Source organism: Pygocentrus nattereri, chromosome 17, assembly GCF_015220715.1.
Source record: "Pygocentrus nattereri isolate fPygNat1 chromosome 17, fPygNat1.pri, whole genome shotgun sequence".
NCBI lineage: Eukaryota > Metazoa > Chordata > Actinopteri > Characiformes > Serrasalmidae > Pygocentrus > Pygocentrus nattereri.
The window spans coordinates 28,430,987-28,457,738 of NC_051227.1; the positions used below are offsets into that span (position 1 = coordinate 28,430,987).

Below are 26,752 nucleotides of genomic sequence, written 5' to 3' on the forward strand. Positions count from 1 at the left end.
TGAGAACTGTAAATAAACAGAGAAGTACGTTACTGTAATTTTGGACTGCATTTTTTTAGAATAACCTGGGTAATTTGAATTGTTCTCCTACGGTTCTATAATTAAGGCAACAGTAACACGTCGATTGTTCTACTATTGTTGAAAGTCAAAAAACTCTGTTTGGTACTATATAGAACCATTTTACTTACAGTGTAGGATGCAATAGGCCTGGGAATGTAAGGGGCTAATGTATCATATCTCTAAAAGATGCAATGATAATGAACTGAGGCATCGGTGCTGTCCACTATTTACTATTCTATCAGAGTCATAACTTGTTTGCTGCCAATTGCCAACAATATTAATTACTTGAGGCCATGCATTTGTATGGGCCTAATAGAACAAATTGACAATAGTGACAGTCATGTCATCTTTGACCCTAGTAGACTGGTCTTGGAATCAGTTGCACAGAATTAAGGGCTGCTACCCTTTTCATATGGAAGAGGCCATTTTTTCAGTGCTTGAAAAAAACTTTCAAAGGTAATAAGGATGCCATTTCAGCAAATTCCATTTATCACCTTTTTATAAACATGGATAACTGCTGTTATGCAAGTCAAGTTAAGGGCTGTGGCAAACAATTGAATTTGTTTTTCAGCTTCTGATCAGTCTTAAACATTCAGATTAAATGCTTTTGGGAATTTATACACTCTCTTAGAAAGCTGTAGTTGCCTTTTTTATTTTAGATGTCAAAGGCAATGATGCTAAATAGAACTGCAGCTGTTGTTGACGCATGTTAAACACTTGCTTGTAAGTTTAGAACAAAATATCATCTTCATATTAGACTTTACCAACCCTGCTTAGTGTCATTGTGAGAAAAAAAAGTCTGAAAAATCTTATCAGAAGTGGCTCATCATCTACCTTTTAAGTGTTTGAAAGCCTTCATATGCATCTAGACCATGATTTGGAAGCACTTAGAGAGTGAGATGATTTTACTGGCCGGTATGATTACCCGGCCCATTAAAAGAGCGAGTAATTCAGTAAGCAGGAGTTAGAGGAAAAGCACTTTGCCACCCACGACTATAATGTACGGCTGTCAGAGCTGATATCTTGGTGGTTCATCCTCCACAGCCCACATCTTCCCTGTGAGAGAGCGCTTGTGTTGATAACACTCCGCTGCTGACACATGCTACCTGCGCTGAAAGTGCTGTGGGCTGAGAGAGTTGTTATATTATGTGTGGAATGCGCTGCTCATGACTGTGCCGGCCCACACACAATGAGAGGGAGAATAAGAGAGGGAGGAAAAAATAGTCTGGTGGGCAGAAGTTTGGTGAGGTCAGGTATCTCCCACTCGAATTAGCTGCAGCTGGCTGAAAAGAAAGCATAAAGCCTGCTAACAATTCCAGCATGGATACGAGGACAGGAGTCTGTGAGGTGTTTATTCCTATTAATACTCTCAGGCCCTGGACACTATTGTTACCACTGCACTCAGTAGAGATCACTGCAGTTGAGCAATTAGCCTTTCGACAGAGATGGAGGCATGATCATTATCTTATTTGTGAAGGGTAATTGGATTTGGCTTGGATGGGGGCATCAGACAGCTCACGGATTTTGCTCTACTCTCCTGTCCTCAGCTACACCCATCATGTGAATATGCAAAGCGTCCTTTCTTCTCCAAAGGAGGACTCGCAGTCTGAGTACATGATTTGTTGAGTTGACACACTCTGTGCACTGAACAGAGGGAAAGATGACATAAAAAAACAAACATTATAAATAAAATATGAAATGTGCCAAAAACCTGCAAACTTTGGTGTTTATGTTTTCACAAATATGTTCAAGTCAGCAAATAAGCAGTAACTGTGTATTAAATGTGCAGAAGTATGTTAACTTATGTGTTAACTTGAGTGCAGAAGATGTGTTAACTTACTGTCACTTAGAAAATTAAGAAAACAAAACTTTTCTGCTCAGACTTTTGCATATGACTGTATAGAAGGAAGGCAGTGTATGCTTACAATGTGTTAAGTATACGTAGCTGATTTCTGTATTTGGGATTGAAAATAAACTTTAATACAAATTGTATTCAATCTATTAGTCCATATGGACATGCAATAACATGATATTGCATGTTATTGCTTGCTAAGTTAACCTCACAGGCTGAAAATGTTTCATTTACAATGAAAAACAAATGACTTATGACAAATTTACTTACGCAGCATTGCTCTTGGAATTTCAAATGCTAGCTAGCTACAACAGAAAAGGCTCCTTCTATGCTAAAATATTTTATCTGACAAAGTCAGGCATTTTAGATTTGTTTAGAAATGTTGTTTTATGTAATCAATTTTATTTACAGTGCAGAGCTCTTAGAATTCAAATTGCTAGCACAATCGCTACCTACAAACATTCAACGTTCTTAGATTGTTGCCGTCCAAGGAAAAACATTTTGCTGCAATTTTTACTTTTCTACATCATATGACAGCTGTTCTTTGCACTGTGTAAAAAAATTTGTGATGAGTGGACCAATAGAAATGCTCCAAAAATGCTTTGAATAAAATCTCTTTATGAGAACTTCCACTGAAAGTAAAGAGCATTTTTGCCCTCCTTTAAAGTTACTATATTGGACATACGTGTGTATCACTGGACAATGATGATGCTAAATGTTTTATCAGAAAGAAAATTCATATTTATTTAGAATCTGTAGCATTCAAATGGACCATATTATGGAAAAATGTTTCAGTGCTAAAATTTTAAAATGTACTGTTCACCCCACAGTTCATATTTGGACACTAAGCTGCAAGAGTGGCCCATTTTGGATTCGCTGCTTTGCTATGTCACACAAATGAACATATTTATATAAATTTGCCTATTCAGCCTTCAGCTCTCTGAAAGTTTACCTCTTCCTCCCAAACATGCAAATGCTACAAGGAGTGCTTCAGCTTGGAAAACGATATAAGAGGAGTGTATGGGGAAAAAAAACAGTCCCATATGGGCAAATGTAGGATATGGCCCCTCTATGTGCAGTTGAAATGTAACTGTAGTCTGAGAAGTTATCAGAAAGCAAACAGCATCAAGCCTGTAAATCGTAATGCCTCATGGTTTTGGGAAACTCCTTCCGAGTTAGGAATGCATTTCATTTTCATTCAGTGTCATAAAGTAGACACGGACTACACGTACATGAAGGTTAAGATTTCCTGTGGGTGCTTCTCTAAAAGATGCAACCCATGCGACTTCAGACCTCAATGTCAATTTGGAAGAACCTCTTACGTGCACTAGTGAGTGACCAGCACACTGACACACTGTTTACCAGCTCCCTTCCTATAAACCTCATGGATATTCAGTTCGTACGTAGAAAAGCAAACAGAGCAGTTACAGTGTTTGGCTCTCTGACTAAGACGTGCAGGAAAAAAGCCAAAATCTCTGATCGTGCTGGAAAGGAATTGAGCAGCATTGCATAAGTCTCTATAATTTTACAGCAGCTCTAATCCTCACGTCCCTGCTTTCCTCACGCCTGCTCGCTGCCACCTTTGTACGTCACTACAACGAAGCACATCACAATAATGAGTCACTGTGTAGAATTTCAATAAGGACACACACCCGTTTACACCATTCTTTATTGTTAATTCAAAAAAAGAAAGAAAAAAGGAAAAACTGAAGAATAAGAACCTCTTCAAATTGCTGTTAATTATAGTGTTATTCTTAACGTCCCCTTATTCTCATGTCTGGTTAAACACAACGTCAAAGAAGTACAGAAAAAAGGAGCTTTTAAAAGTTTTTATTCACTATAGATTATAAATTACACTTTTAAGATTATAATCTCATAATAAAAGAGCTAATGATTAGTTTTTGAGCAGAAAATGCAAAAAAGAACTCAAAAATGAATCCAAAGCTGTAATACATAACTAAACTGCCATATATGGATATATATGGAACCAAAGCAATAATATACTAAATAGGCTAAACTACCACTAGTAGCTGCTAGTAACTGTAATCTCACGTTAACAGTCTGTGGGTGAAGGGGGGGGGGGGGGGGGGGGGTAAAGGGGCTTAAACTAGCACGCTTACTCACGTCAGGGCACAAAGAGGAGAATATCCTTCTAGCCCTCCTCCTGACAAAGCTTTCAGTTATAAGGGAGAAACTTTACTATCTTATCATTTACTGGATGTGAACTTAATAGGGATTTAAACTAATACGGACACGCAGGGTTTCTTTTTTAATCCTTTTTCAAAACAGAAGACTACGGGTGAGTGCTATAAAAGGCTGTGCGAGGGAGAATCCTACACGAAGAAGAGCGGTTAATGTGAGTTAGTCCTTATTTCAGCACTAAAGTAGTGGACAGCGTCCAAGCTGCTGTACGAGATTTACAAGACGCTCTCGCTCCACGTTCCGGACTTCAGGGAGTAAATACACATCATCTCCTACTCGCAGCCATCTCTCACAGCTAGTCCAGAGCTCGCCCATCAGCCGTTGGTGATCCAGCCAGCGGAATGAAGCCCCTCACAATTAGGCTCGTGCTCGTTCTTAGCAGAGTTCGTTCGCATGGATGGAAGAAGAAAATCAATCCAGTCCGCGCAGATAGTGATACAACCTTGTTGACCACTACAAATCGATTTCGCTTGAAGGATGCGTCCATTATTTTATTATTTATCCCCTCCCTCCCCCCGCAGGACTTCCCCTGAAGCTGTAGAAGAAGACTTCTTCTTCTCCTCCTTCTTCTCAGTGTTCATGCGTGCAGATGAATCTGTCTCACTCCCCCCCACCCCAACCCCTGCCGACCCCCCGCTGTGTGTAATATAGTTATTATACATGGCACGTATTTACAGTGTCAGACAGATCGTTTTCGCCTGTGCGTCCGCGCTCATCAGGACACGGCCACGGCTTGAAGCAAGCTGTCGTCGTGCGTCTGCGCCGCGTGTCTCGTGCTCTCCGCGGGTTCCTCCTCCGGGACGGGAGTGACGGTCTCACCCTTGGCCCGTTTCGGCGCCCTGGGTCTCTCCACGACGCACTGCCTGAGCGCCGGCTTCCCCTTGGCCGCTCTGGGGCTGCAGTTGTCGCGCTCGTACTCCTCCTGCGCGCGCTGCATCTTGCGCTTCTTCATCTTGCTCTTGTGGAAGTGGAAGGTGGTGAGGGACACGGAGATGACCGCGGCGATCATCGCCACCAGCACGAAGAGCACCACGGTGGAGGAGAGCGCCTGGAAGAGCTGCTCCACGCGCGCCATGCACGCGCCCTCCGGCCACGCAGTCCCGTTGGAGCCGCAAGGCGGCACGGCGAGGGCCAGTCTGTCTGAGGAGGTCCTCGCGCTCATTTAGTCCGCTTTTGTGGCAGCGTAGTCCCCCCAAAAGAGAACAGAGAGACGCAGACGAGCGAGGCGATGGCCAATCTCCACCTCTCCGCCGCCTCTATGTTGCAGTCATTCCTCCTGCCTGGGAGAGGAGACCCCTCAGGATTCAGCCTGAAATAGATCCAATAAAGAATCGGGAGTGAGCGCAATTCTGGATAGAGGTGGGAAAATGTACCCAACATACAGCCACGTTACAGTGCGCGACCCTAAACCCCAAAGCATAGAGGAGCTGGCGCAGAGAGCCCGTGCCATTCAGCGTTTAAAATGTAGGAAGGGCGCGATAGTGGTGGGGAAGTTTTCCGTGCAGAAATAACGCACCCAAAAGAACGGAGACCCCCTGCCCGGCAGGCCTGCCGCTCTGTGGACAGTCTGCTATAACCTCGTTACACTCTCCTCCGCTTAACCGAATCTCTGAACTAATCCAGTGAGAAGAGTAAGAAAAAAACCAGACGCCGGGTTCAGTGGACATGCGGAGCATTCAGAACTGCGGCATTCCTCTCCTCACAAGCGCGTTTGCGCGGTTTACCAGCGCAGCCTGTCTGACGCGGGACTCCCCGCCATGTTCCGCTCACCCGCCGCCTTATTATTACCACGAATTATTACCGCGCGACCGCGTTAATGACAGTAAATGCACAGCTTTACCTGCCGCCGAGCTGCCGGGATGATCCTGCTTTCCTCCAGCTCGCGCTCGCAAAATCTGAGCAGAAAGGAGCAAAATCCAGCCAATCCGCGCAGATCGCAGTGACGTATCGTCTTTGATATACCCCCCCCCTCCCCACACACACACACTATCTCTCCCTCACACACACACTCTATCTCTCCCTCACACACACACACACACGATCACACAAAAAAGCAGCACCGTAACCGGCAAAAAGCCTCATTCATGCATATTTCTAGACCACTCTCGTCGGCCTGTCACTCAAGCGCGCGGAGTAGAAAGCACGCGCCGAGCCTGGCGTGTGCACTCCAAAGTACGACGCGCTTTTGTTCCTCACTAAAAGCTGCTCTCCACCCCCCACCTTCCTCCACCCACCTCAGCCGAGGCTGGGCGATCAGACGCGCGAGCGAGTTAGGCGACAACAGCGCGCGCTCTCCACGCGTTTCTGAAACTGCCCTGGTGCTGGAGATGAGCCCGTGATGAATGTGTTGGTTCTGTGTAGAAAGGCTTTTTCTCTACAAGCTCGACGTCGTGGCAATAGAAGAACGCTGTTTGGTGCCATATAGAACCATTTTCACAATATAGACAATCCATTAATCTGAACAACCACTTCACCAGGTGAAGGACCACTTACACATGATGGTTCTATAGAGAGTTCATGGTTCTAAATAGAACCATTGCCTTTACTAAAAAAAATCGCTTAAGGAGACATCTTTTTAAAGAGTATATAGAACTTGTGGTTCTAAATAGAACCGTTACCTTTACTAAAGAACCACACTTTTCAACAGTATATAGAACTTATGGTTCTAAATAGGAACACTGCCTTTACTAAAGAGCCCTTGAAGAACCATCTTTTTTAAGTGTATATAGAACTCCTGGTTCAAAATAGAACCATTACCCTTAGTAAAGAACCACTGAAGAACCATCTTTTTCAACAGTGTATAAAACTCATGGTTCTAAATAGAACCATTGCTTTTACTAAAGAACCCTTGAAGAACCATCTTTTTTAAGTGTATATAGAACACCTGGCTCTAAACAGAAACATTGCCTTTACAAAAGAACCATTGAAGAACCATCTTTTCCATCTTTTTGTATGTAGAACTTATGTTTGTAAATAGAAACACTGCCTTTACTAAAGAGCCCTTGAAGAGCCATCTTTTATAAGTGTGTATAGAACTCCTAGTTTTAAATAGAACCATTGCCTTTACAAAAGAACCATTGAAGAACCATCTTTTTAAATGTATATAATGCCTTGACAAAATAAAGTGCACAAGCCTGTAAAGACCCAGCAGCTGAGAGTGTGAGTGTGTATCAGGCTGTGTGAATTCAGTCTTCATGTCCACTCAGAGCAGTGATCAGCAGGGCCACTGTTTAACAAGTGTTTATGACCCTCAGAACTGTGAGACCAGTGGAGCCACAATGTGTAAAAACATAAAGAAAAAAGAAACTAGATTAGTCGTTCTTTAAAGAGGCAATCCATACTGATTTTTGTCCAAACACTGGATTTGTCCAAACAATATCCGTATCATGTCTGAAAGCTGCTCTTTTGTGACTCAGGCTGTGCTTCAGATTTCCCCAAGAGGTTAAAACTTCAATCTGAGATTAACTGCATCTATAGCCCTTCCTCAGTCCATGTCCAGTGGCTAATTTGTAATCACTTCTAATCCTTACAACAATAAGAAACTAGCCAAGGCATTGTGGGTAATGAGTGGGTGCAAAGGGAACTGACCAGTGACCAGTGCTGAAAGTAGAGATACATGAAGAAAAAAGAAAAAGAGAAAAGAGAAAAATAAAGGCTACATTTTTAATTACAAACATATTAATATGCATCAGTGTTAATTAGTGTTTTGTTGATGCAAGAGATTTGTCCAAACTCTGCTCGTATTATGTCTGAAAGCTGCTCTTTTGGTCAGGCCATGATTTGAACTCCACCAAGAGGCTGAAAATTCAAACTGAGATTCAGTTAACTTCATCAGTCCATGTACAATGGCAATTTTTTGAGGGCTTGCAATCATTCCAACAATAAGAAACCAGCCCATGGTCATGACAGGGAGCAAAGGAAGCTGCCCAGTGCTGAATTAGTAAAACAGTTTGAATCGTTCTTTAAATGGAGTGAAAATGAGTTAAAAAAAAAAAAAACATCAAGCTCTGCAGGGGACTATAGAGCTTCTTTTATGGCACTGTTCCAAACAATCCTTTAAGAGGGGATTCATGTACACGCCCATGGCTATGTCTTGTTAAAATAAGAGGTAGTTACAAACAAAATCTTTTTAATTGCATTTTATTCATCATTTTATTGTGATATGTATTGTACTCATCCAAGTGGTTGAATATTTGGGCAGGGATTCATATTTTCCCCAATCTGCTGTGTCTTCCCTCAGTCTGTAAGTGCTTAAATTACATGTAATGTTTCTCATCATCTAAACAACGAGAAACCAATCAAGGCTTAGCCAACGATAAGCAGAAGGAGCTGTCCAGTGCTGAGCACGACAGAAGTGTGTGAAATGCAAAAAGGTGGTCACGCAAAGCAAAATCCCCAGTGTTGAATTTACACCTATCGTGTTTATATACATCCAGCTGGACAGCAATGAAGACTGTTATTTCAACAGTGGAGGTGTTAACACAGCACAGAGGGCTTATTCTAAGAATGCAGTCTCTAGCACACTTACAATATTAGAAGCTGTGCTTGGGTGCGTAGAGCTCTGCTGCTTTGTTCAAAAGGGAAAATAAAAGGAGCACGTGAGTGCACACTGTAATAAAGTGATGTGATGAGTGGACAAATTCATATTAGCCTGAAAAATATTTAATAATGAAAAGAATAGTTTGTGACAATATTTATTAGGCAGTATTTGTTGAACTTGGTGGAAAACCATATAAGAAAAGAAAGACACAGAGGGCACTGATCATGGTGCTGATTTCTTTGTGATCTTTTAATCAGTATCAGTATCAGGAGATATCATATATATATATATATATATATATATATATATATATATATATATATATATATGTATGTATGTATGTATATATATATATATATATATATATATATATATATATATATATATATATATATATATATATATATATTGCATCATTTTCTTGGAAATTTGTTTAAGAATTTGATGAAAATTTGAAGTCTTTGTGTAAATAACTGTAGACATAAAACACAAAGAAGTCAGAAGTGCAGACCTGAATTGGTCAATACAGAATATAAATCAAATGGTAATGTGTAATTCAATATGCAGATAGCTGTATAATTATATATTAACAATGTAATTATCTAATTACTTTCAAGAATTATAGCCAAATGACAATAATAACTCAAGATACTTGGCTAAACTATAATGGCATTCAATAATCTGATGTATCTCTTATTTTTGAAAACAATTATTGAACTCTATGCAATGCACCTTGTTTATTACTAGCCCCGCTCACTTAAAAGTGAAAGTCTCTAGCTCGGTCTTGGCTATATGTTTTCATAATTAGAACATTTGCACTACAAGGATGTTCTTTAAACTTTAAAAACAGTTGTTGCACTTATACATCATCTGATGTGCAAAAGTGGTTGTTCAAAGAACCTTCCAGTGAAGGATTTTTAAGGGAACCAAATGTGGCCCCAAAGAACTTGTTTTGGCACCTTTATGTTTAAGAGTGCAGCAAGAAAAAATCTGTATGTATCAAAAGCTCCCACACATTCACAGACCTGCCCTCAACTCTGACATGATAAAAGCAGTCAGAAGTGATGACTTGGGGATCTGAGGGCCAGTGGAGAACTGCTGACAGCCCTTCTGCAGAGATGAGCTCCACAGCTTGCATCGTCAGTGTTGTAGCATTGATCTCCTCTGGGTTAAATTCAGACCACTATCTGCTAGGACACGATATGTAATAGCTTGTTACATTCAATTTGCATTCATCTCAGAAACAAGCCTTATGCTGATATATAGTGTGCTGTTAAGTTTATGATGATGGGTCTGAGGCAATACAGCATACAAACAAGGACAAAGTAACAGAAAATAAATGTAGTCCATTGGTTTCTGCATTCAGAAGAAAAACTCTGTTTGGAGATGTTTACACACGTCTAGAATACAATCTCATAAATGTTTCATGGGGACATCTTCCATATTATTATCTTTGTTGCATTAAGGGCAAACAACATATGTGTCCAGTATTTAAAAGTGAAAGGATAAGATCCTTTTTTCCACCTTTCATTTATGTCCCATCGTTGCTCAGAGTTTGAGGAAATGAACGGATTGTATTGGTTTTCATAAACTCTAGAGATATTGCTTATACATTAGTAATAGACTGGCACTGCGAATAAAACCCCCTTCCACACGGCACAGTGAAATTCAGCACCCCACCCCCCCATGCTCCAGTAACGGTAATGAAGCCTCCTGGCAATAACCTGCTGAAATGAGAAATTCTGAGCACACCAGTCTGCTCTAATGTACAACTATCACACTGCAGCTGTGTTAAAACAGACAAAAGAAATTCTGACATGTACACTTTAGCCTCTTGGATATGGCTGTCTTGGTAGTTGGATCCCTATTAACCTATCCAAGCTCCACCCACAAATGTGTTCTTTCATAGCAACTGTCACTAAGCTGGATAAGCTTGACAGAATGCTACGTTGTTTGTTATTGCCAGGACCTCACAATCTTGACATTAAATTTCCACTCTATTCAAATACTGTTGCTATTTTATTGTGAATATATAATAAGTCAGAAAATTACTGAGAATTTGGTGTTGAGCAATACCTTACTGCATTACTGCATTATGACAATTAAAAAAGTGTAAACATTCTAATTAAAACATTTGAAATATTTTATTATGAAATTTCATAATGTCATAAATGTGTTGACAAAAATTTATTTGCTTATTTTATTAATTAACAGATTTCTAGGCCTTTTAAAATAAAAAAGTAAACTTTTCATAAGCAAATTTACAGTAAGCTATAGGCTACTGAGTTGCACTACATTTATGTTCTTTTTATAGATTTCTATATTTTAATTACAGCTTTTGTAGTCCAGGTGAGTATAAAACCACAATTTACTGTTCTCATTTTACTGTTTGTTGTACAGTAAATGAATGAAATTAATGCAAGGAGCAGCCAGAAATATACTGTAATTTTACAGTGGTTTTTGCAGTGTGGCAAAAAACTCATTCAACCTAGACAAAGTGTAGCATGAAAATTAGTTGTTTGGGCAAAATATTGATGTTGTAATTAATTTAAATGATATTATTTGTATACATGTGAAAGGCCACACTGTTAAAATATACTGGGTGTTGTATTTTCTTGTGTGACTGAGCAAATATTAGCATGAAGGCAGATTTATTGTTTTCAATCTGCCAAAATACAGTATGCTACAAATACAGTCCAACTAACTAGAGTAGCAGTTATCCTCAGTTAAGCTGATTGCAATTTTTGCCATCTTTCTGCAGAGCATCCAACCTGTCCAACCTCACCATTGATATGTAAGAAAAGAGTTGTGGGCAGAGCTATTTAGAGATGCCTTAACAAGTTGCATAAGTGAAAATTCATAGAAATCCCAATGAGCCAAGCAAACATATGATCCGGGAAGAAGAGTGCACGGTTTCATATTTTATACTTGTAGTCCAGTGAAGTTTGAGTGGTCGTATATAAGAGCTTGGATGATGTAGGAGATGCTTGTTTTAATAATGTTAATAAATTACATGAAAAATGAATGAAGTGACCCAATAGACTTTGTCCAGTCAAGCTTGTTTTAATATGTTTTTAATCTGGGTTAAATCTGCATTTGAAACTCATTCACAATTTCGACATCTTCGTACTTGTAACATTGTATATTGACATATCTGTTATGGCTTGGATTCCTTTATGGGGAGGAAGCTCAAAAGAAAAGTTTCACATCAGCAGCCATGAACTAGTTAGTAGTTCGTGTTAGACTATGGAAGATGAAGACATCAGATGTAACGCCTGCTGTAAAACAGAGCAGACTGAAAGAGATTTTATGAGCTCTGACATCTTAAATTCTTTATTCTGCCTCTGACTTCTTCATTCTGAGGCATAAATATTTGACAATCATAGGAATGTTTAGTACGAAATTGACAAATGTAGAATGCATGATGCACAGTAGAGGTGCAACATGCAAGCAATGCATTGAATTTCCCCATGAATAAGATATACTAGGCCTACATCAACAAAGTGAGTTCCAAAAGCAAGGAAATTCAAAGACACAGCTGTGTTGATGTAAAATATTTTATTCATGTGGAAATAATGTATACATTTGAATCATATAAATTCAATGCACTACGTTTTTTTTCCAATGCATAAAACAAATACAATCAGGAGAAACCTGAATAGAGGAACACATGCCACTGCCAATGTAATTTGCAACACGCAAACACATGCTTGAATATATGGCTCTAAGGAAAGCCTTAACCTTAGAGGTTAAAGTCTGAGGGAATGTAGTCTAAAATATTTCAAATGTAAATATAGTGTTATAGTAAACATTCCCTAAAGTTTGATATGAAAAAAGTAAAAAAAAAAAAAAAAATACAGAAATATAATAAAACATGGCCTAAAAATAGCTGATCAGACCTATCTGAGCCTTATCTGGGTGTGGCTAATTTTCTGATGACCATGCATGACTGACATTCCTCAGTCCACCCAGCCTTAAGCAGGACTAAACAGAGCAGCACGGGAGGGGAGAAATGAGTGAAGTGAGCTCTACATATGTGTTGTAGACTATGCCCACTATTTCATGGCTCACTAAAACAACATTAACCAACTTACATATGCAACATTTTAAAGAAGGAAAGGTTCTTACTGTTGGATGTGCAGGACATTCTTGCTATCTGAGGTATGCTTACTAGGTTAGCTTTCACTCGCTTGTTAGCTACCTCTGTGTAAGTTTCACTAACTTGAACAGAAAGAAGGAGACTGTTGGGGATCACTGCTTTGGTAAAGCCATGTGAATGGGACAATGCAAATCAGTGTTGAGAATGGTGAAGACATTGCTAACATACACACTATGACTAAGATTAGCACTGCCCAGATTACATCAAGAGAGGAGAATGTTAACAAACCAATCTGTTAAAATAGCTGGCCAACCACTGGGAAATAAACATTATTCACAGGACAGACTTTGTACATGTGTATTGTGTGTAAACAAGATCAAAATTAACCTACTTACAAAGAAAACATGGATTCTTGGGGGCTTTGATTGGTATGGACCAAGTAAGAATGTTTATAAACATAAAGGTTGACTGTACGTCCTGGTGGATAACTCGCATCCAATCAACAACAGAATGGACAAAAATAGGCAATGTCGATAAAACCTTGTTTGTGTCTGAGGCTGTAAGGTAAAATGTACACAAGTACGCAAAGTTATTTCCAGTTTTTTCAAAATTTTCCAGTTTTCAGATGCAGGTAGAGCTGCTATAAGTAGTATAAATCCCAGTGAGGGATCATCTTTCTTTAGTAAGACTTGCAGCTGCAACGACAACAGTTTAGTGAATTCTTCACTGTTCCAGATGGACATAATTGGCAATCACTATTAAATGACCAATAAGAACACCAGACTGGACGTTAATGTGTTGATTAGAATTATTACCTTGTAGAGTGTTCAGCATAAAGTGACAGAAGCTAGTTAAGAAGCTAATGCTATTAACATTCATGCTAGTGGCTGCAAAATTAGTTTTTAACTCCAAAAAATCAGAAAATTTGGAACTTTGTTTGATTCTGTACCTGATTCTGTGTAAATGTAGACATTTGTGTGAGTGTGTGTACAGGACAGCTCAGTGCATCTTTTCAAATCAGCCAATAGGCTGAAACACGCAGCAGGCATGTTAGCTAATTAGCCAAATTAGATATTTTAAAGTGATGTAAACCGACCAAAAAGAGCCTTGTCTTGGGCTGGAGAAGTGGGCGGGGGTGTGAAGGGGGTTCTTTAAAGGACCTTCCACTGAAGGGATTCTCAGGCAGTTCTTCTATGGCATCACTCCAAAGAACTCATTTTGGCATCTTTCTTTTTAAGTGTGGGGTGATAAAAAATGCAGCCAAACCTAGGAGTGGAAGAGTAGGACTGGAAAAGGGGAAGTTACTAGGAAGGCTGTCCGAAGTGAAAAGTAGGAGATGACATTTTGTCTGACAAATCCACAAAGGAAAGCAGAGAGAGCTGAAGAAAGTGACGGGGGAAACATGACAGACAGTGTAGAGGCAGAGCAGAATGGGGTCAGACAGTCAAAATAAAAGGAAGGAGTGCAGAATAGTAACTAATGCAGCCACAGGTGAAAAGGAGGGAGCAGGAGCAGAATAAGAAGCACAGCAACCAATGGTGGAGAGAGAGAGAGAGAGAGAGAGAGAGAGAGAGAGAGAGAGAGAGAGAGAGAGAGAATCGGCACTGACGTGGTTCTGGGAGAGCAGAGCATGGAGAAAAACAAGCCTTATACTGAGAGGAGAGTGAATGGAGGAGACAGCTGAATGGCAGAGGAGACAAAATGAGAGGGGAGAAAGGGCGAGCGAGGAGGAAATCTGAGGTAAAGTGTCAATGATCAGCCAGTGATCAGACAAAGAAAGTCCAAACTGTATACTGAGTGAATATGGCGTCAGATAGAGCTGAGGGAGTTTCATTAAGTCGGTGTTTGTGATGTTTTTAATGTGAAACATTTCTCCTCTTAAAGGGCCCAAATTTATTTACATTTTCTCTTTTTTCAATGTAGTATGTACCAACACATTTACATATATCTGTGTATTCAGCCTACGGTAGTTAAGCCCCACCCATTCAAGTTAAAGTTACAAGGAGTGCTACAGCCTGGATTGCTTTTTAAGTAAGACACACTATATTGCTGTTCACAAGCATCTCAAACATAGTAACTGTACAACAGAAGACAAAATATTTTAAACTTTTAATGAAAGTGTTAAAAGATTTTATTTCAGGCAATTTTGGAGCATTTCCATTGGACTAATTATCATAAATTTTTACTCTACTTAAAGGGCATCAGTCCTACAAGACAAAATGAACCCTTTAACTGTGCAGTGAGTTTCATGTAGGGTTCTCTACGGTCTCCAAATCCATACACTAAAGTGCAAGGAGGGAGAAGAAAAGGTTGTAGAGCATGACAGCAAACTGGAATACTGATCAGTAGGAACAATGAATGACAGCTTAATGACTCTAGTGTAAACAGACCTGCAATGAGAAGGAGAGAAAATGAGAGAGGGAGGGGAACAATGTGGCTGAGTAAAACCATGCAGAACTCTAATCGAGCAAGGTAGGCCAACTTTTAATTAGCAAATCCTGAAGAAAGAGGAGAGCATTCTTACAGCCGAGTAACTGCATAAATCAAGGTAGCCGCACACAAGAGAGAGTGTGAGGTGAGAAAAAGCTGGGGGTTGTGCCAAGATTCATCACATACTTTTATAAACAAGTAGAGAAATCTACAAACACTTAGTTTTACTGGACCACCAGCTGCACAGGATTTGCCGCACAAGAGCGAATCGCTTAACTGTTTTAATATCTTTTTCAGGACTCAACATTGCAGGCAGGGTCTTCACCTGACCCCCCAATAAACCCCTAGATATCTCAGAGTGTACCTGACTGTTTTTTTCCATTGGCCATTTTTCAATTAACCAAGAGGCTATGTATCTTCACATTTACAAGGTGACCATTGCTAACTAGCTTTACAGCCTGCTTTACAGATGACATATCAAAGAAAACAAAGAAATGACTGCCCATTTTTTGTTTTATGCTATAATAGGTAACGCTTTACTGTAGGGCACAGGTCATAAGGCTACATGACATGCACATAAGCTTGCCATGACAACTGACATAACCCTACATAAATGTTTATAAATGCTTATTCCATATAACTTTGATCAAAATTGGCAAGTACAACCTTTATAGCAAATGACGTCTGTTGGAATAGGCATTTATAAACATTTATGTAGGTCTATGTCAGTCCTCATGACAAGCTTATTTAGATGTCATGTATCCTTATTAACTGTACCCTATAGCAAAGTGTTACCCTATAATAATTGGTCAAATAATATCAGTCTAACTAGCTGCTGTACCCAAGACCAGTAGCTGCTGCTACCAGCAGCTTTTTTACTGCCTGTACACTTATACAACACTCATGTTTATAGTCAAGCTATTATTTTTTTAAGGACAAAAACACTTGCTCCATGGCTGTTGGCATAGCAATAGCATTAGCATTAGTTTACTTAGCAAACTGTTGGCAGTGAACACAAAATACACTGTGTTCAATTCATTAAAAGTATTCTTTTAATTCATCTAAGCTGTTATTTTAATCCATTTTGATCAAATAATTTAGTTTATTTGAATTTTCAAAAATATTTTGTTTAGATGGACAGTGAAAAAATGGAGCACATAATGAAAAGAAAGGAGCAGTATTAGGCTTTGAAAATGGTTGCTAAACGTGAGCTACAGTCCACAGCAGCAATTAGACTTTAATGAAAATATGAAAGATGCAAAACAGAACATGGTGTGCCTGGAATATTTGTTTTAAGATTTGAGAATGATCTTCATGAGCAGAAAGTAATATCACAATTACAGTATTCACACATGCAGAGAAGGCTTTTTTTCAGCTTGACAAACTGAAAAGCAGCACAATGTGATAAAGAACGTGCCACTGAAATAAGAACTTAGAAATGAGTTTCTAAGATTAGCCTTGTGTTCATTTACGAAAAGTAAATACACTGCTCAAAAAAATAAAGGGAACACTCAAATAACACATCCTAGATCTGAATGAATGAAATATTCTCATGGAATACTTTGTTCTGTACAAAGTTGAATGTGCTGACAACAAAATCACACAAAAATCATCAATGGAAATCAAATTTATTAACCAATGGAGGCCTGGATTTGGAGTCACACACAAAATTAAAGTGGAAAAACACACTACAGGCTGATCCAACTTTGATGTAATGTCCTTAAAACAAGTCAAGATGAGGCTCAGTATTGTGTGTGGCCTCCACGTGCTTGTATGACCTCCCTACAACGCCTGGGCATGCTCCTGATGAGGTGGCGGATGGTCTCCTGAGGGATCTCCTCCCAGACCTGGACTAAAGCATCCGCCAACTCCTGGACAGTCTGTGGTGCAACGTGGTGTTGGTGGATGGAGCGAGACATGATGTCCCAGATGTGCTCAATCGGATTGAGGTCTGGGGAACGGGCGGGCAGGTCCATAGCTTCAATGCCTTCATCTTGCAGGAACTGCTGACACACTCCAGCCACATGAGGTCTAGCACTGTCCTGCATTAGGAGGAACCCAGGGCCAACTGATCTCATCTCAGTACCTAATGGCAGTCAGGCTACCTCTGGCGAGTACATGGAGGGCTGTGCGGCCCTCCAAAGAAATGCCACCCCACACCATTACTGACCCACTGCCAAACCGGTCATGCTGAAGGATGTTGCAGGCAGCAGATCGCTCTCCACGGCGTCTCCAGACTCTGTCACGTCTGTCACATGTGCTCAGTGTGAACCTGCTTTCATCTGTGAAGAGCACAGGGCGCCAGTGGCGAATTTGCCAATCCTGGTGTTCTCTGGCAAATGCAAAGCGTCCTGGGTTGGGCTGTCTGCGCAACCCCCATCTGTGGATGTCGGGCCCTCATACCATCCTCATGGAGTCGGTTTCTAACCGTTTGTGCAGACACATGCACATTTGTGGCCTGCTGGAGGTCATTTTGCAGGGCTCTGGCAGTGCTCCTCCTGTTCCTCCTTGCACAAAGGCGGAGGTAGCGGTCCTGCTGCTGGGTTGTTGCCCTCCTACAGCCTCCTCCACGTCTCCTGGTGTACTGGCCTGTCTCCTGGTAGCGCCTCCAGCCTCTGGACACTACGCTGACAGACACAGCAAACCTTCTTGCCACAGCTCGCATTAATGTGCCATCCTGGATGAGCTGCACTACCTGAGCCACTTGTGTGGGTTGTAGAGTCCGTCTCATGCTACCACGAGTGTGAAAGCACCACCAACATTCAAAAGTGACCAAAACATCAGCCAGAAAGCAGAAAGGTACTGAGAAGTGGTCTGTGGTCCCCACCTGCAGAACCAGTCCTTTATTGAGTGTGTCTTGCTAATTGCCAATAATTTCCACCTGTTGTCTATTCCATTTGCACAGCAGCATGTGACATTGATTGTCAATCAGTGTTGCTTCCTAAGTGGACAGTTTGATTTCACAGAACTTTGATTTACTTGGAGTTATATTGTGTTGTTTAAGTGTTCCCTTTATTTTTTTTGAGCAGTGTATAATTTGAGTGGTCACTTTATTAGGTACATCTCTGCTTTCTGTGAAAGAGCTCGCAGTCACATGCTTGGGTATCTAAGCTTGGTGAGTAAATTAAATGTTTAAGGATGAATTCAATAGAAAGTATATATAAGCTTGTGCCCTTAGATTGCACGTGTACATAGTATGTCATTGCAGGGAATGCTCAGTGAGTTTATTTGCTGGGTCTGAGTCAGAAATACAGGCATAAATCCAGCTTTTAGCAGCTTTTTAGAAAACATTTTAGCAAAGAAACACTGATGGAGGCTGTCACAACTTACAGTGATTACCTCCTGTATTTCAGTGGGCTAGCAACAGACTGCAATCCCAAAATAGACCTATTACAACTCACCACTGATAAGATATGGCAGCTTATTAGGTGTATCATGTAGGTGTATTTTGTAGGTGTGCCTCATAATGGAGCCATTAGTGTAAATGGCCCGTCATTAAGTCATGCAACTTAATCCTTTAGAAAATGTAGTAGCTCTGTTACCCAATCTGTTCTAACAGAGGAGAAAGGGCAGTTCAGAAATAGCCACAAATTTAGACAGAACACAAAATCTAACAAAGCAAAATGGGCAGGAAATGTATTTCAGTCTTATAATAGGCAAGTAAAGGTTAAACTATTTATATTTACCAGTTATATCTACTTAGATACACACTTTGACATTGACATTGTAACAATAGAACAAGCATTTTTTGGGTGTTATATACCATTTTCAAAAAGGCTGTATTTAGAACCATATACAGCACATTCTCTGACCATTTAAGCATGCTAATGATTCTGCATGGAACTCCCACTCTTTTTACTAAACTTACCTTGAAGGCCCGTTTTTTTTCAAGAGTGCAGAATTTGGAAGAGTTTTAAGAAAGATTTTATTCTTTTCCTCTTATTGAGTATGTTTATTAGGAATAAAATACCTTTTTATGCTTTTTAAAAGTTTTTATTGACCCGAAGTAAAAAGGGGTAAAAGTGGATATAGCAGTGATTCATTACTGAAAATCCTTTTTATTCTTGTTTTTCATTATTCTGACTTTCCTTTGGTGCCATGTTATTGTGGAGTTTTTTTATTCTAAAGCAAAATGAAAACACTTTTAATCTTTAAACATGGAGATTTTGTAAATTAGAGGAAATTCTATAAATTGGGCCAATTTCAAATCTTTATTTTCTATCTCATGTGTCTTGTGATACTGAAATTTAGATTTCTACTAAACTAAAAAAATCTGTTTTGTTAGCTTTTCACTCTGTTTAAATTATGATAAGTGAGCAGGATACATGTGCAGAGTATCTTATTAAAGTGGCTTCCAGTACTTGGCAGAGGTCATCGGAGGAGAGATTCCATGAATAAGATCTAGAAAACAGATCAAAACATGGGGAAAAATATAGGGAATGTGAACTAAAGAAAACAGCTTAGAAACACATATGGAAGGTGGCAAGACTTCACAAACTCCAATTAAAACCAGCAAACTAAGTGATATATAATGCTGCATTCTTTTCCGAGTGGGAAAAATCTGAATAATTATCAAACTCGTAATGCTCATCTAGAAAGCTGGAATTTCTCACAAATTCCTGTATGTCTGAGTTGTAATGCCATGAGATCATTTCAAGCTGCCCAGGCCCCCAGAACAAGAAGTAATATTGTGTTTGCAGCAAACAATGAAAAAGGGAAAAACATTTTACATGTTTTAATAGTGGCATTCAAAACCTCATCAAGATCTCTCTAAGAACCACTTAACAACAAAACAAAACAAAAAAACTACCACTCAATGCAATATTTACTAGCTTCATCTGATCACTGGCTTTGTCTCCGTGTGACCATTTGTGGCTCTTGAAAGTAATTAACAGCAGGCAACAATTTGTGTGGGCATTCAAATCCCAGCCTTGGAGGACACTATTCTTGTTGAAGAGATGCGTAACTTCACCATCTGACCACTTTCACTTACCAATTCTCTGCAGAATGCTGGGTTGATTAAATTCTGTGATGATGTGACATTGTTTTGGCATTCCCTGAATGAGGCCTTAATACGCATTTCTTTTCAAAATGCCATTCTCATTAATTCACCACTAATGAAGAATTATGAACGATTTATAGGAAAAGTGCTATCATTACTGTGGAATTATTCATCTTCATTAGGATGTTCTGAAATATAAAATTCCACACTGTGCTCAGATGTGGTTCAATCGAAATTCACACTGTGTCTGTCTTGCTTGGGATTTCTTACAGCAGTGTTTCTATCTCAGAGGTAATTACAAAGAGAGTGGCAACAAGGAACTGGCTAGACCATCTCCATTTCTACAACAGGTTGGCAGCTTAAAAGAGAAGGTGAGTTATTTAATCAGACTAGGAGAGAGATTGGAAAAAAACGGCCCAACCACCTTCAGAAATGATTTAACCCGACTCTCTGCAGGATACAATAAATTGTGGAATCCCAGCAAAAGCTTTGAGGAGGATTGCTTCTTGAGTATGAAGACTTGTATCAGGCAATGATTCTAACAAGTGCATCAGAACCTGCTTGGTTCCATTCTGTGATGTCTTAAAGCTACATCACCAAGTGAAGAATACAGCTGAAACCCAATAAAATCACCTCTAACCTTGCTGCCACACAATTATGAGTTCAATAAACTTCTAATAGTAAGTTAATAGAACAATACTCAGTATATATTTGGTGACAAAAGTGCTATTTAGAGCCAGTGTCCGCTGTACCTAATAAGCAACATAAGCAGCTGCTAAGAGCCCTGTGACTGCCAGGGGGGCACCTTAACAAATTCTGGATTTTATACCATTATATTGTGTAAGATGCTGCAGTGAGGGGAAAAACAATCGGGGCCCCTCAAGAAAATCACACCTAAAAAGATGGTTCTTTATTGGCTCTGTAGTGAAGACAATGGTTCTATACAGAGCCATGAGTTTTTCATAGAACCATTTGCATGCTCAAATTGTTCTGTGCATGGTGAAATGGTTCTTTGGATTGATGAGGAAGTGTTGTATATGGTTCTAGATAGCATCTAAATGAGTCCTGCTATTGTTACAATGTCAAGCTTTTAACAATAGAAGAACCCTTTTTGGTGCTATATTGAACCATTTAAAAATAGATTCTATATAGAACCACAAACAACACATTCTCCATCAACCTGAAGAATAATTTCAGCATGCAAAGAATCTGAATCTTTTAAACATGAAATGGTTCTGTGCAGAATAAATGGGAACCATGGCCTTTAACCAAGAAGAAGCATAACTTTTAAGGGGGGTCCTGCATAGGGTGCCAAAATAGTGCCCTTATCAGAGTAATTTAATATGGAATGGGGCATTGTAGGGAAGCTTACCACCTTGGATTTCTTTACAATGTTGGTGACAGGAACCAGAGGAACCAGGGGTCATGATGTCTAAAACAGTGCTTTGCATGTATGAACAGTGCATGCATGAGTGAATAAAACAACAAAAACAAACAATCAAAACAATATGTTTTAGATCAAAATGTTCATCTAAAGCTATATACTGGTCATAAAGCCACATATTCATAATTATTTCATGCAATAACTTTCTGTGAGGAAGCTTTAAGAGGCATTAAACACTTCAGATGTCTGGTTGCTATCACCACCACTGTAAGCAACTCTTTCTGTTTCTCTAGAATGGAACATTTCATATCAAACCACTCTAAACTACTCAATGATTAGTCATACGGGAATATAGGAAAATAAGTGGAACCTTTGTTTTTTATAGCAAACTTAAGCAGTGATATTGTTCTTGAATTGCACTGTAATTCTATAGATCAAGCATTTGGCCATATCATTAAAAATAGATTAAAACATATATGATGATGAATGTTGACTGTTATAACTTTATAGAATCATGTAATGAAGTTCTCAAATTCAAAGTCATCTTCATTGAAATGCATTAAACAGGCTTACATTACATACTTCAGTTTCTCCAAAGCTGTTGTGTGCAGTCTGCTGTGGTGTTCTGTCAGCAGGACCCGGCCTGTTCACTGTGGCTGATGAAGAGCTCCGCCTCGCAAAACACATCTCTGTATTTCCATAGAAACAGACCAAATGAGCTGTCTGTTTGTCTACTATATCGAAAAATTTCTTTTTTTCCCTCACCAGAAAAAAGAATACAGCAAATACAAACAGGGAAGCTCAAATGCCCTTTAAATATTAATGCATGCAGAGACTAATTACCCACATTTAGTTCTAATTCATCATTCAGAAAGCACTCCTTTCATAAGTGCCTTCTGCCTTCATTCCTGGGCTGATCTCAGGGCAAATGAGATGCAAACATCAATTGGTGTTTGTGCCAATTTACATCACACAAATGTGAATTAAATATTAATCATGGCAAATAATGTCTGAGATGCATACAGGTTGTAGGAGAGTCATTATTACTATAGTATGACTGTGCATAATAATAATAATAATAATAATAATAATTCTTAATAATAATAATAAAAAGTCTTCTTCTTCTTCTTCTTCTTCTTCTTCTTCTTCTTCTTCTTATTATTATTATTGTTGCATTGTTGTTATTTTCAATGCAACATAGTGAAAAACAGAGAAAGAAAGCAAAAGAACAGGTTAGCAGTTGCATAGTGACAGATCAGAGGAGGCTGCAGAACCGTGAATGTGTGTGTGTGTGTGTGTGTGTGTGTGTGTGTGTGCGTGCGTGTGTGTGTATGTGTACACTTAGGGACTTCACCAATAGGCTGAGTCAGTGTGATTCAGCTTGTTAAAGCCTGGTCAGTTTCTCTGACTGATCAACACTGCAGGGAAATAAAATGTGCTGACCCTGCTGACCCTGTAAAGGCAAAACTCTTAAAAGCAAGTTCACTATGGTTGTTCAGAGAATGCTTAAAGACTGGCAAAGAGTTTGTGCTTGTATTCTTTTTACCCAATAACCACCACTATGCGTTGAATTTTGTGCCATTGGAATAGACGTCTACTCAAATATTTTTAATGGACTTAATCAAATAAAATATTTTCCCTGTAACACTGTTATCATATTAACAATGGCACTGTTGATTCTCTCTGTGTAAAATTTTGTGACTCTGTGTCGAGTTGCTATCAAGCAATGAGGGGTGAAAGGGGAGAAGTGAGGACAAAGTTGGTTGTGCTGCATAGCACAACTGTGGATTTCTTGATATCAATTAAATACATTTGCACAATTAAACACAAATATTTTTATAAATACTTTTATAAATGTTGACTTTTTTACTCAATTATGAATATGAAAAGCCAGTTTGCTTCTGGTTTGGTATATTGTACACATTTCCATCTATGCTTTTGAAGGGAAAAACGCACAAGAGCACACCTGAAGGATGGAAATTGGATTTTATGGATGTTGTTGCACTTTATGGCTGCGGAAAGGGGTTAAAAAGGTTCTTCACAGTCATGCACCTCATTTATGAAAGTGATTTAGTGAGACCATCATTTGGGGACCCAAATCGTTTTTTAGTGGCATCACCTCAAAGAACCCATTTTGGCACCTTTATGTTTAAGACTGTAGTAGCCTTGTTTGATAGTATATGCAGTGTATAAAACAGTTGATAAGAAATTGAATGGTGTTGTACTTTTGGGCAGTTCTCCTCTAACTGTGCTCTCAGCAGTGAACGAGACTATTTTCACATTGCATTTGAAAATTAATACTGGTTAAAGAAAATACATATTTCACAAAACCTCCAAATGCGAAAGTTGTAAAGATAGAAGGCTGTAGGAAGGCTCCCCCAGTGCTTAGTAAATTCCTGCAACCTTACTCACCCACCCACAGTCCTGCAACCTCTTACCCTTGCTATTCTAGTAGTTCCTCTGAAGATATTTATTACCTCTTTACCTGACAGATGCCTTTGTTCCTTCATCTATTGGCTGAAGATGAACAACTGAGAGCTATTGATTTGCCTTTCTGTAAACATCATGGTGCTGGCTGGCTCATCTGACCAAGAGGACATGGTGCAATAAAAGTAAAGCATGCAGGTAACCCCCCATTCCTCAGCAGTAGAAACTGGAGCTATTCAGATCCCTCTTCAGGTTTAAGAATTGGATTTCACACCTTGCTTTCATTTGTGCTTTGTTTTCTTGTAATAGTCTACACTCACACAGCATCTTTCAAGTAAGCATCGCATCTACAGTGAGGTTTTTGAGGGTCATCGGTTCTTTTTGGCAGCTTGATTAAGTACTAAATTGCTACATTGAATGAGTTTTGGTTAGCTCACAGGTGACTTTCTCTTTACTTTTCCATCTGACTGTTGAATTTTTTTGGAATTTTTTTTCTAGAGTATTTTGAGGGTGATGTCTGTTGCTTTGCAGAATTGCTGTAATGGTGGGGAGCGAGGAGGCGGATACATGTGCTGAGATAATCGACTTTTATTGAGGACAAATCCAGGGTCGTAGTTGGAACAGTCCAGGTTCATTAAGCCAACACGGAAAGATCGTGGGACAGACATGACAACAATGAACACAAAACCTCAAACAAGAAAAAAACACTTCAAACAATACAAACAGCACGTCAGAACAAGCAGACATACATCAAACGAAGACCAGCGAAAACAAAGGGCAAACACAGGGCTAAATATGACACCGGGAAGACAAGGGACAGGTGAAAACAATCAAGGGCAGAGTCACAAAACAAGGGGCAGGACTAGGGACACCAAAACGAAGGTGCACATGTACTATAAAAAGGTAAACAAAAAGCACATGGAGGAGTGGGAGGAGCCAAGCATGACATATCCCCCCACCTAGGCACGTGGCACCGAAATGCGCCAAAAAAAACAAAACAGAGCAAAACCAAACAGACGCCAAGGACAGGACTAAACAGGGACAGGAGCCGGGACTCAAGCAACAGAGGATGGAACAGGCACAGGCACAGAAGCAGGAATAGGCACAGGAACAGAAACAACAGGAACAGGCACAGGAGCAGGAACAGAAACTGAAGCAGAAACAGGAGCAGGAGCAGGAACGGGAGCAGGCATGGAAACCGAAGCAGAAACAGGAGCAGGAACATGAACAGGAACAGGAGTGGAAACCAAAGGCACAGACACCGAGACAGGAGAGGGAACAACAGGAACCATGGGCACAGGTACAGAAGCAGGAACAGAAGACACAGCACAGCACAGAGGTGGACGCACGTGCTGAGATAAGCGACTTTTATTGAGGACAAATTCAGGGTCGTAGTCGGAACAGTACAAGTAAATAAAAAGCACATGGGGGGAGTGGGAGGAGCCAAACATGACAATTGCATTGGTCACCACTTCACTGAGCCTATTAGCTTGATGGCTTGTGTGTGTAATGGCGAGGCAAAGCTTCACGCTTCACTCTAATGAAATACAGTGGCTTTGAGAGATTGATTTCTGAGTTTGCAGAACTTTTATTTACATTCAATTTTGCATTTTCTGCCTTGAGTAACTAGTCTGTTGGTGAAGTAGCTTAATGGGTCCACTGTCAATTCTCTTTAAGCAAATAATTCAGATTTGAGATATGAATGTTAATTGTAGTACAATCATTTTTGTTCCTTGCTAGTTCAAACAAAAACTGGAGCGTGAAATGTGTTTGTGTAACACTGCAAAAATAAACACTGCAGTTGGTGTAGCATAGTGTGTGATACCACTGTCCTCTACATAACAGATTCCCCACCCTGGCAATCACCATGCTACCAATAACAGTCTTTGGGGCAGTCATCTACGCTACATTTGCCTAATTCTGTAAAAGTTGCTTAGATAAGAATATCTTCTGAACAAAATATTAATGATGTCAGAAACATGCAGTTTGAAAAACAGTCAAATAATCATTTCAATTATTGATAAAAAAATCAATCAGATGGCCTGAGTGGTGCTTCTGTCTAAATACTGCGGTCTTGAGGCTACACAGCCATTAATGGTTGGACGTCCGAGACTGCATAATTAGCCTCACCCGACTGGGTGGGTAGGATGCTGCCTAATATATTTATTAGTAATCTTCTTCTTCTTTTTAGGGGTCGCCACACGCAGATCATCTGCCTCCATCTTGCCCTATCCATTGCCTCCTCTACTTTCACACCAACCATCTCCATGTCCACCTTCACTACATCCATAAACCTTCTCTGAGGTCTACCTCTTCTCTTTCTACCCGGCAGCTCCATCTCCAACATTCTTTGCCCAATATATCCACTATTCCTCCTCAACACATGTCCAAACCATCTCAACCTGGCCTCTCTGGCTTTATCTCCAAACTGCGCCACCTTCACTGTCCCTCTGATCTGCTCATTTCTAATCTTAATAAATAATAATAATACATTATTATTATACAAACTCAATTCCTTTAGCAAATAAGGTTCCTTTCTGTAATGGCATGAGAAAGTAACTTAAACGAGATAATACATGAGCTGTCATTTCTTACTTGATGCAGTGGAGGATGACCCATCAAGCTGTTTCCTGCATGAGACTAATAATGTGTCTCAGCACTGTCTTAATTTGCAGCAAAACCGCCAATTATATAAATGAACCCTGTGAAGATTAAAATTTATCTAATTGCCAGAGACTTGTTAAAAGGGGTGAAGT

At 39.7% G+C, this 26,752-nt stretch overlaps 1 protein-coding gene across 3 annotated transcripts; it reads right to left on the reverse strand.

The window, feature by feature from the left end:
• Positions 1-3,567: 3,567 nt before the first annotated feature.
• On the reverse strand, positions 3,568-22,258 carry si:dkey-35i13.1 (uncharacterized protein C11orf87 homolog). 3 transcript variants are annotated; one of them, XM_037546546.1, is made up of 2 exons: positions 22,152-22,258; positions 3,568-5,423 (listed from the first exon to the last, which is right to left on the reverse strand). In XM_037546546.1, exon 2 carries the CDS (start codon positions 5,274-5,276, stop codon positions 4,830-4,832), a length of 447 nt encoding a protein of 148 aa, XP_037402443.1. In that variant the 5' UTR covers positions 5,277-5,423; positions 22,152-22,258; the 3' UTR covers positions 3,568-4,829. The 3 variants fall into 3 exon arrangements, with proteins under 3 accessions (XP_037402443.1, XP_017552190.1, XP_037402444.1); XM_017696701.2 differs by lacking the exon at positions 22,152-22,258 and adding an exon at positions 5,955-6,294; XM_037546547.1 differs by lacking the exon at positions 22,152-22,258 and adding an exon at positions 5,631-5,869.
• Between the last annotated feature and the right edge of the window lie 4,494 nt (positions 22,259-26,752).

Bases quoted from the DNA above. Each gene is read 5' to 3' on its own strand.
- si:dkey-35i13.1 (XM_037546546.1), bottom strand. From the start codon at position 5,276: ATGAGCGCGAGGACCTCCTCAGACAGACTGGCCCTCGCCGTGCCGCCT.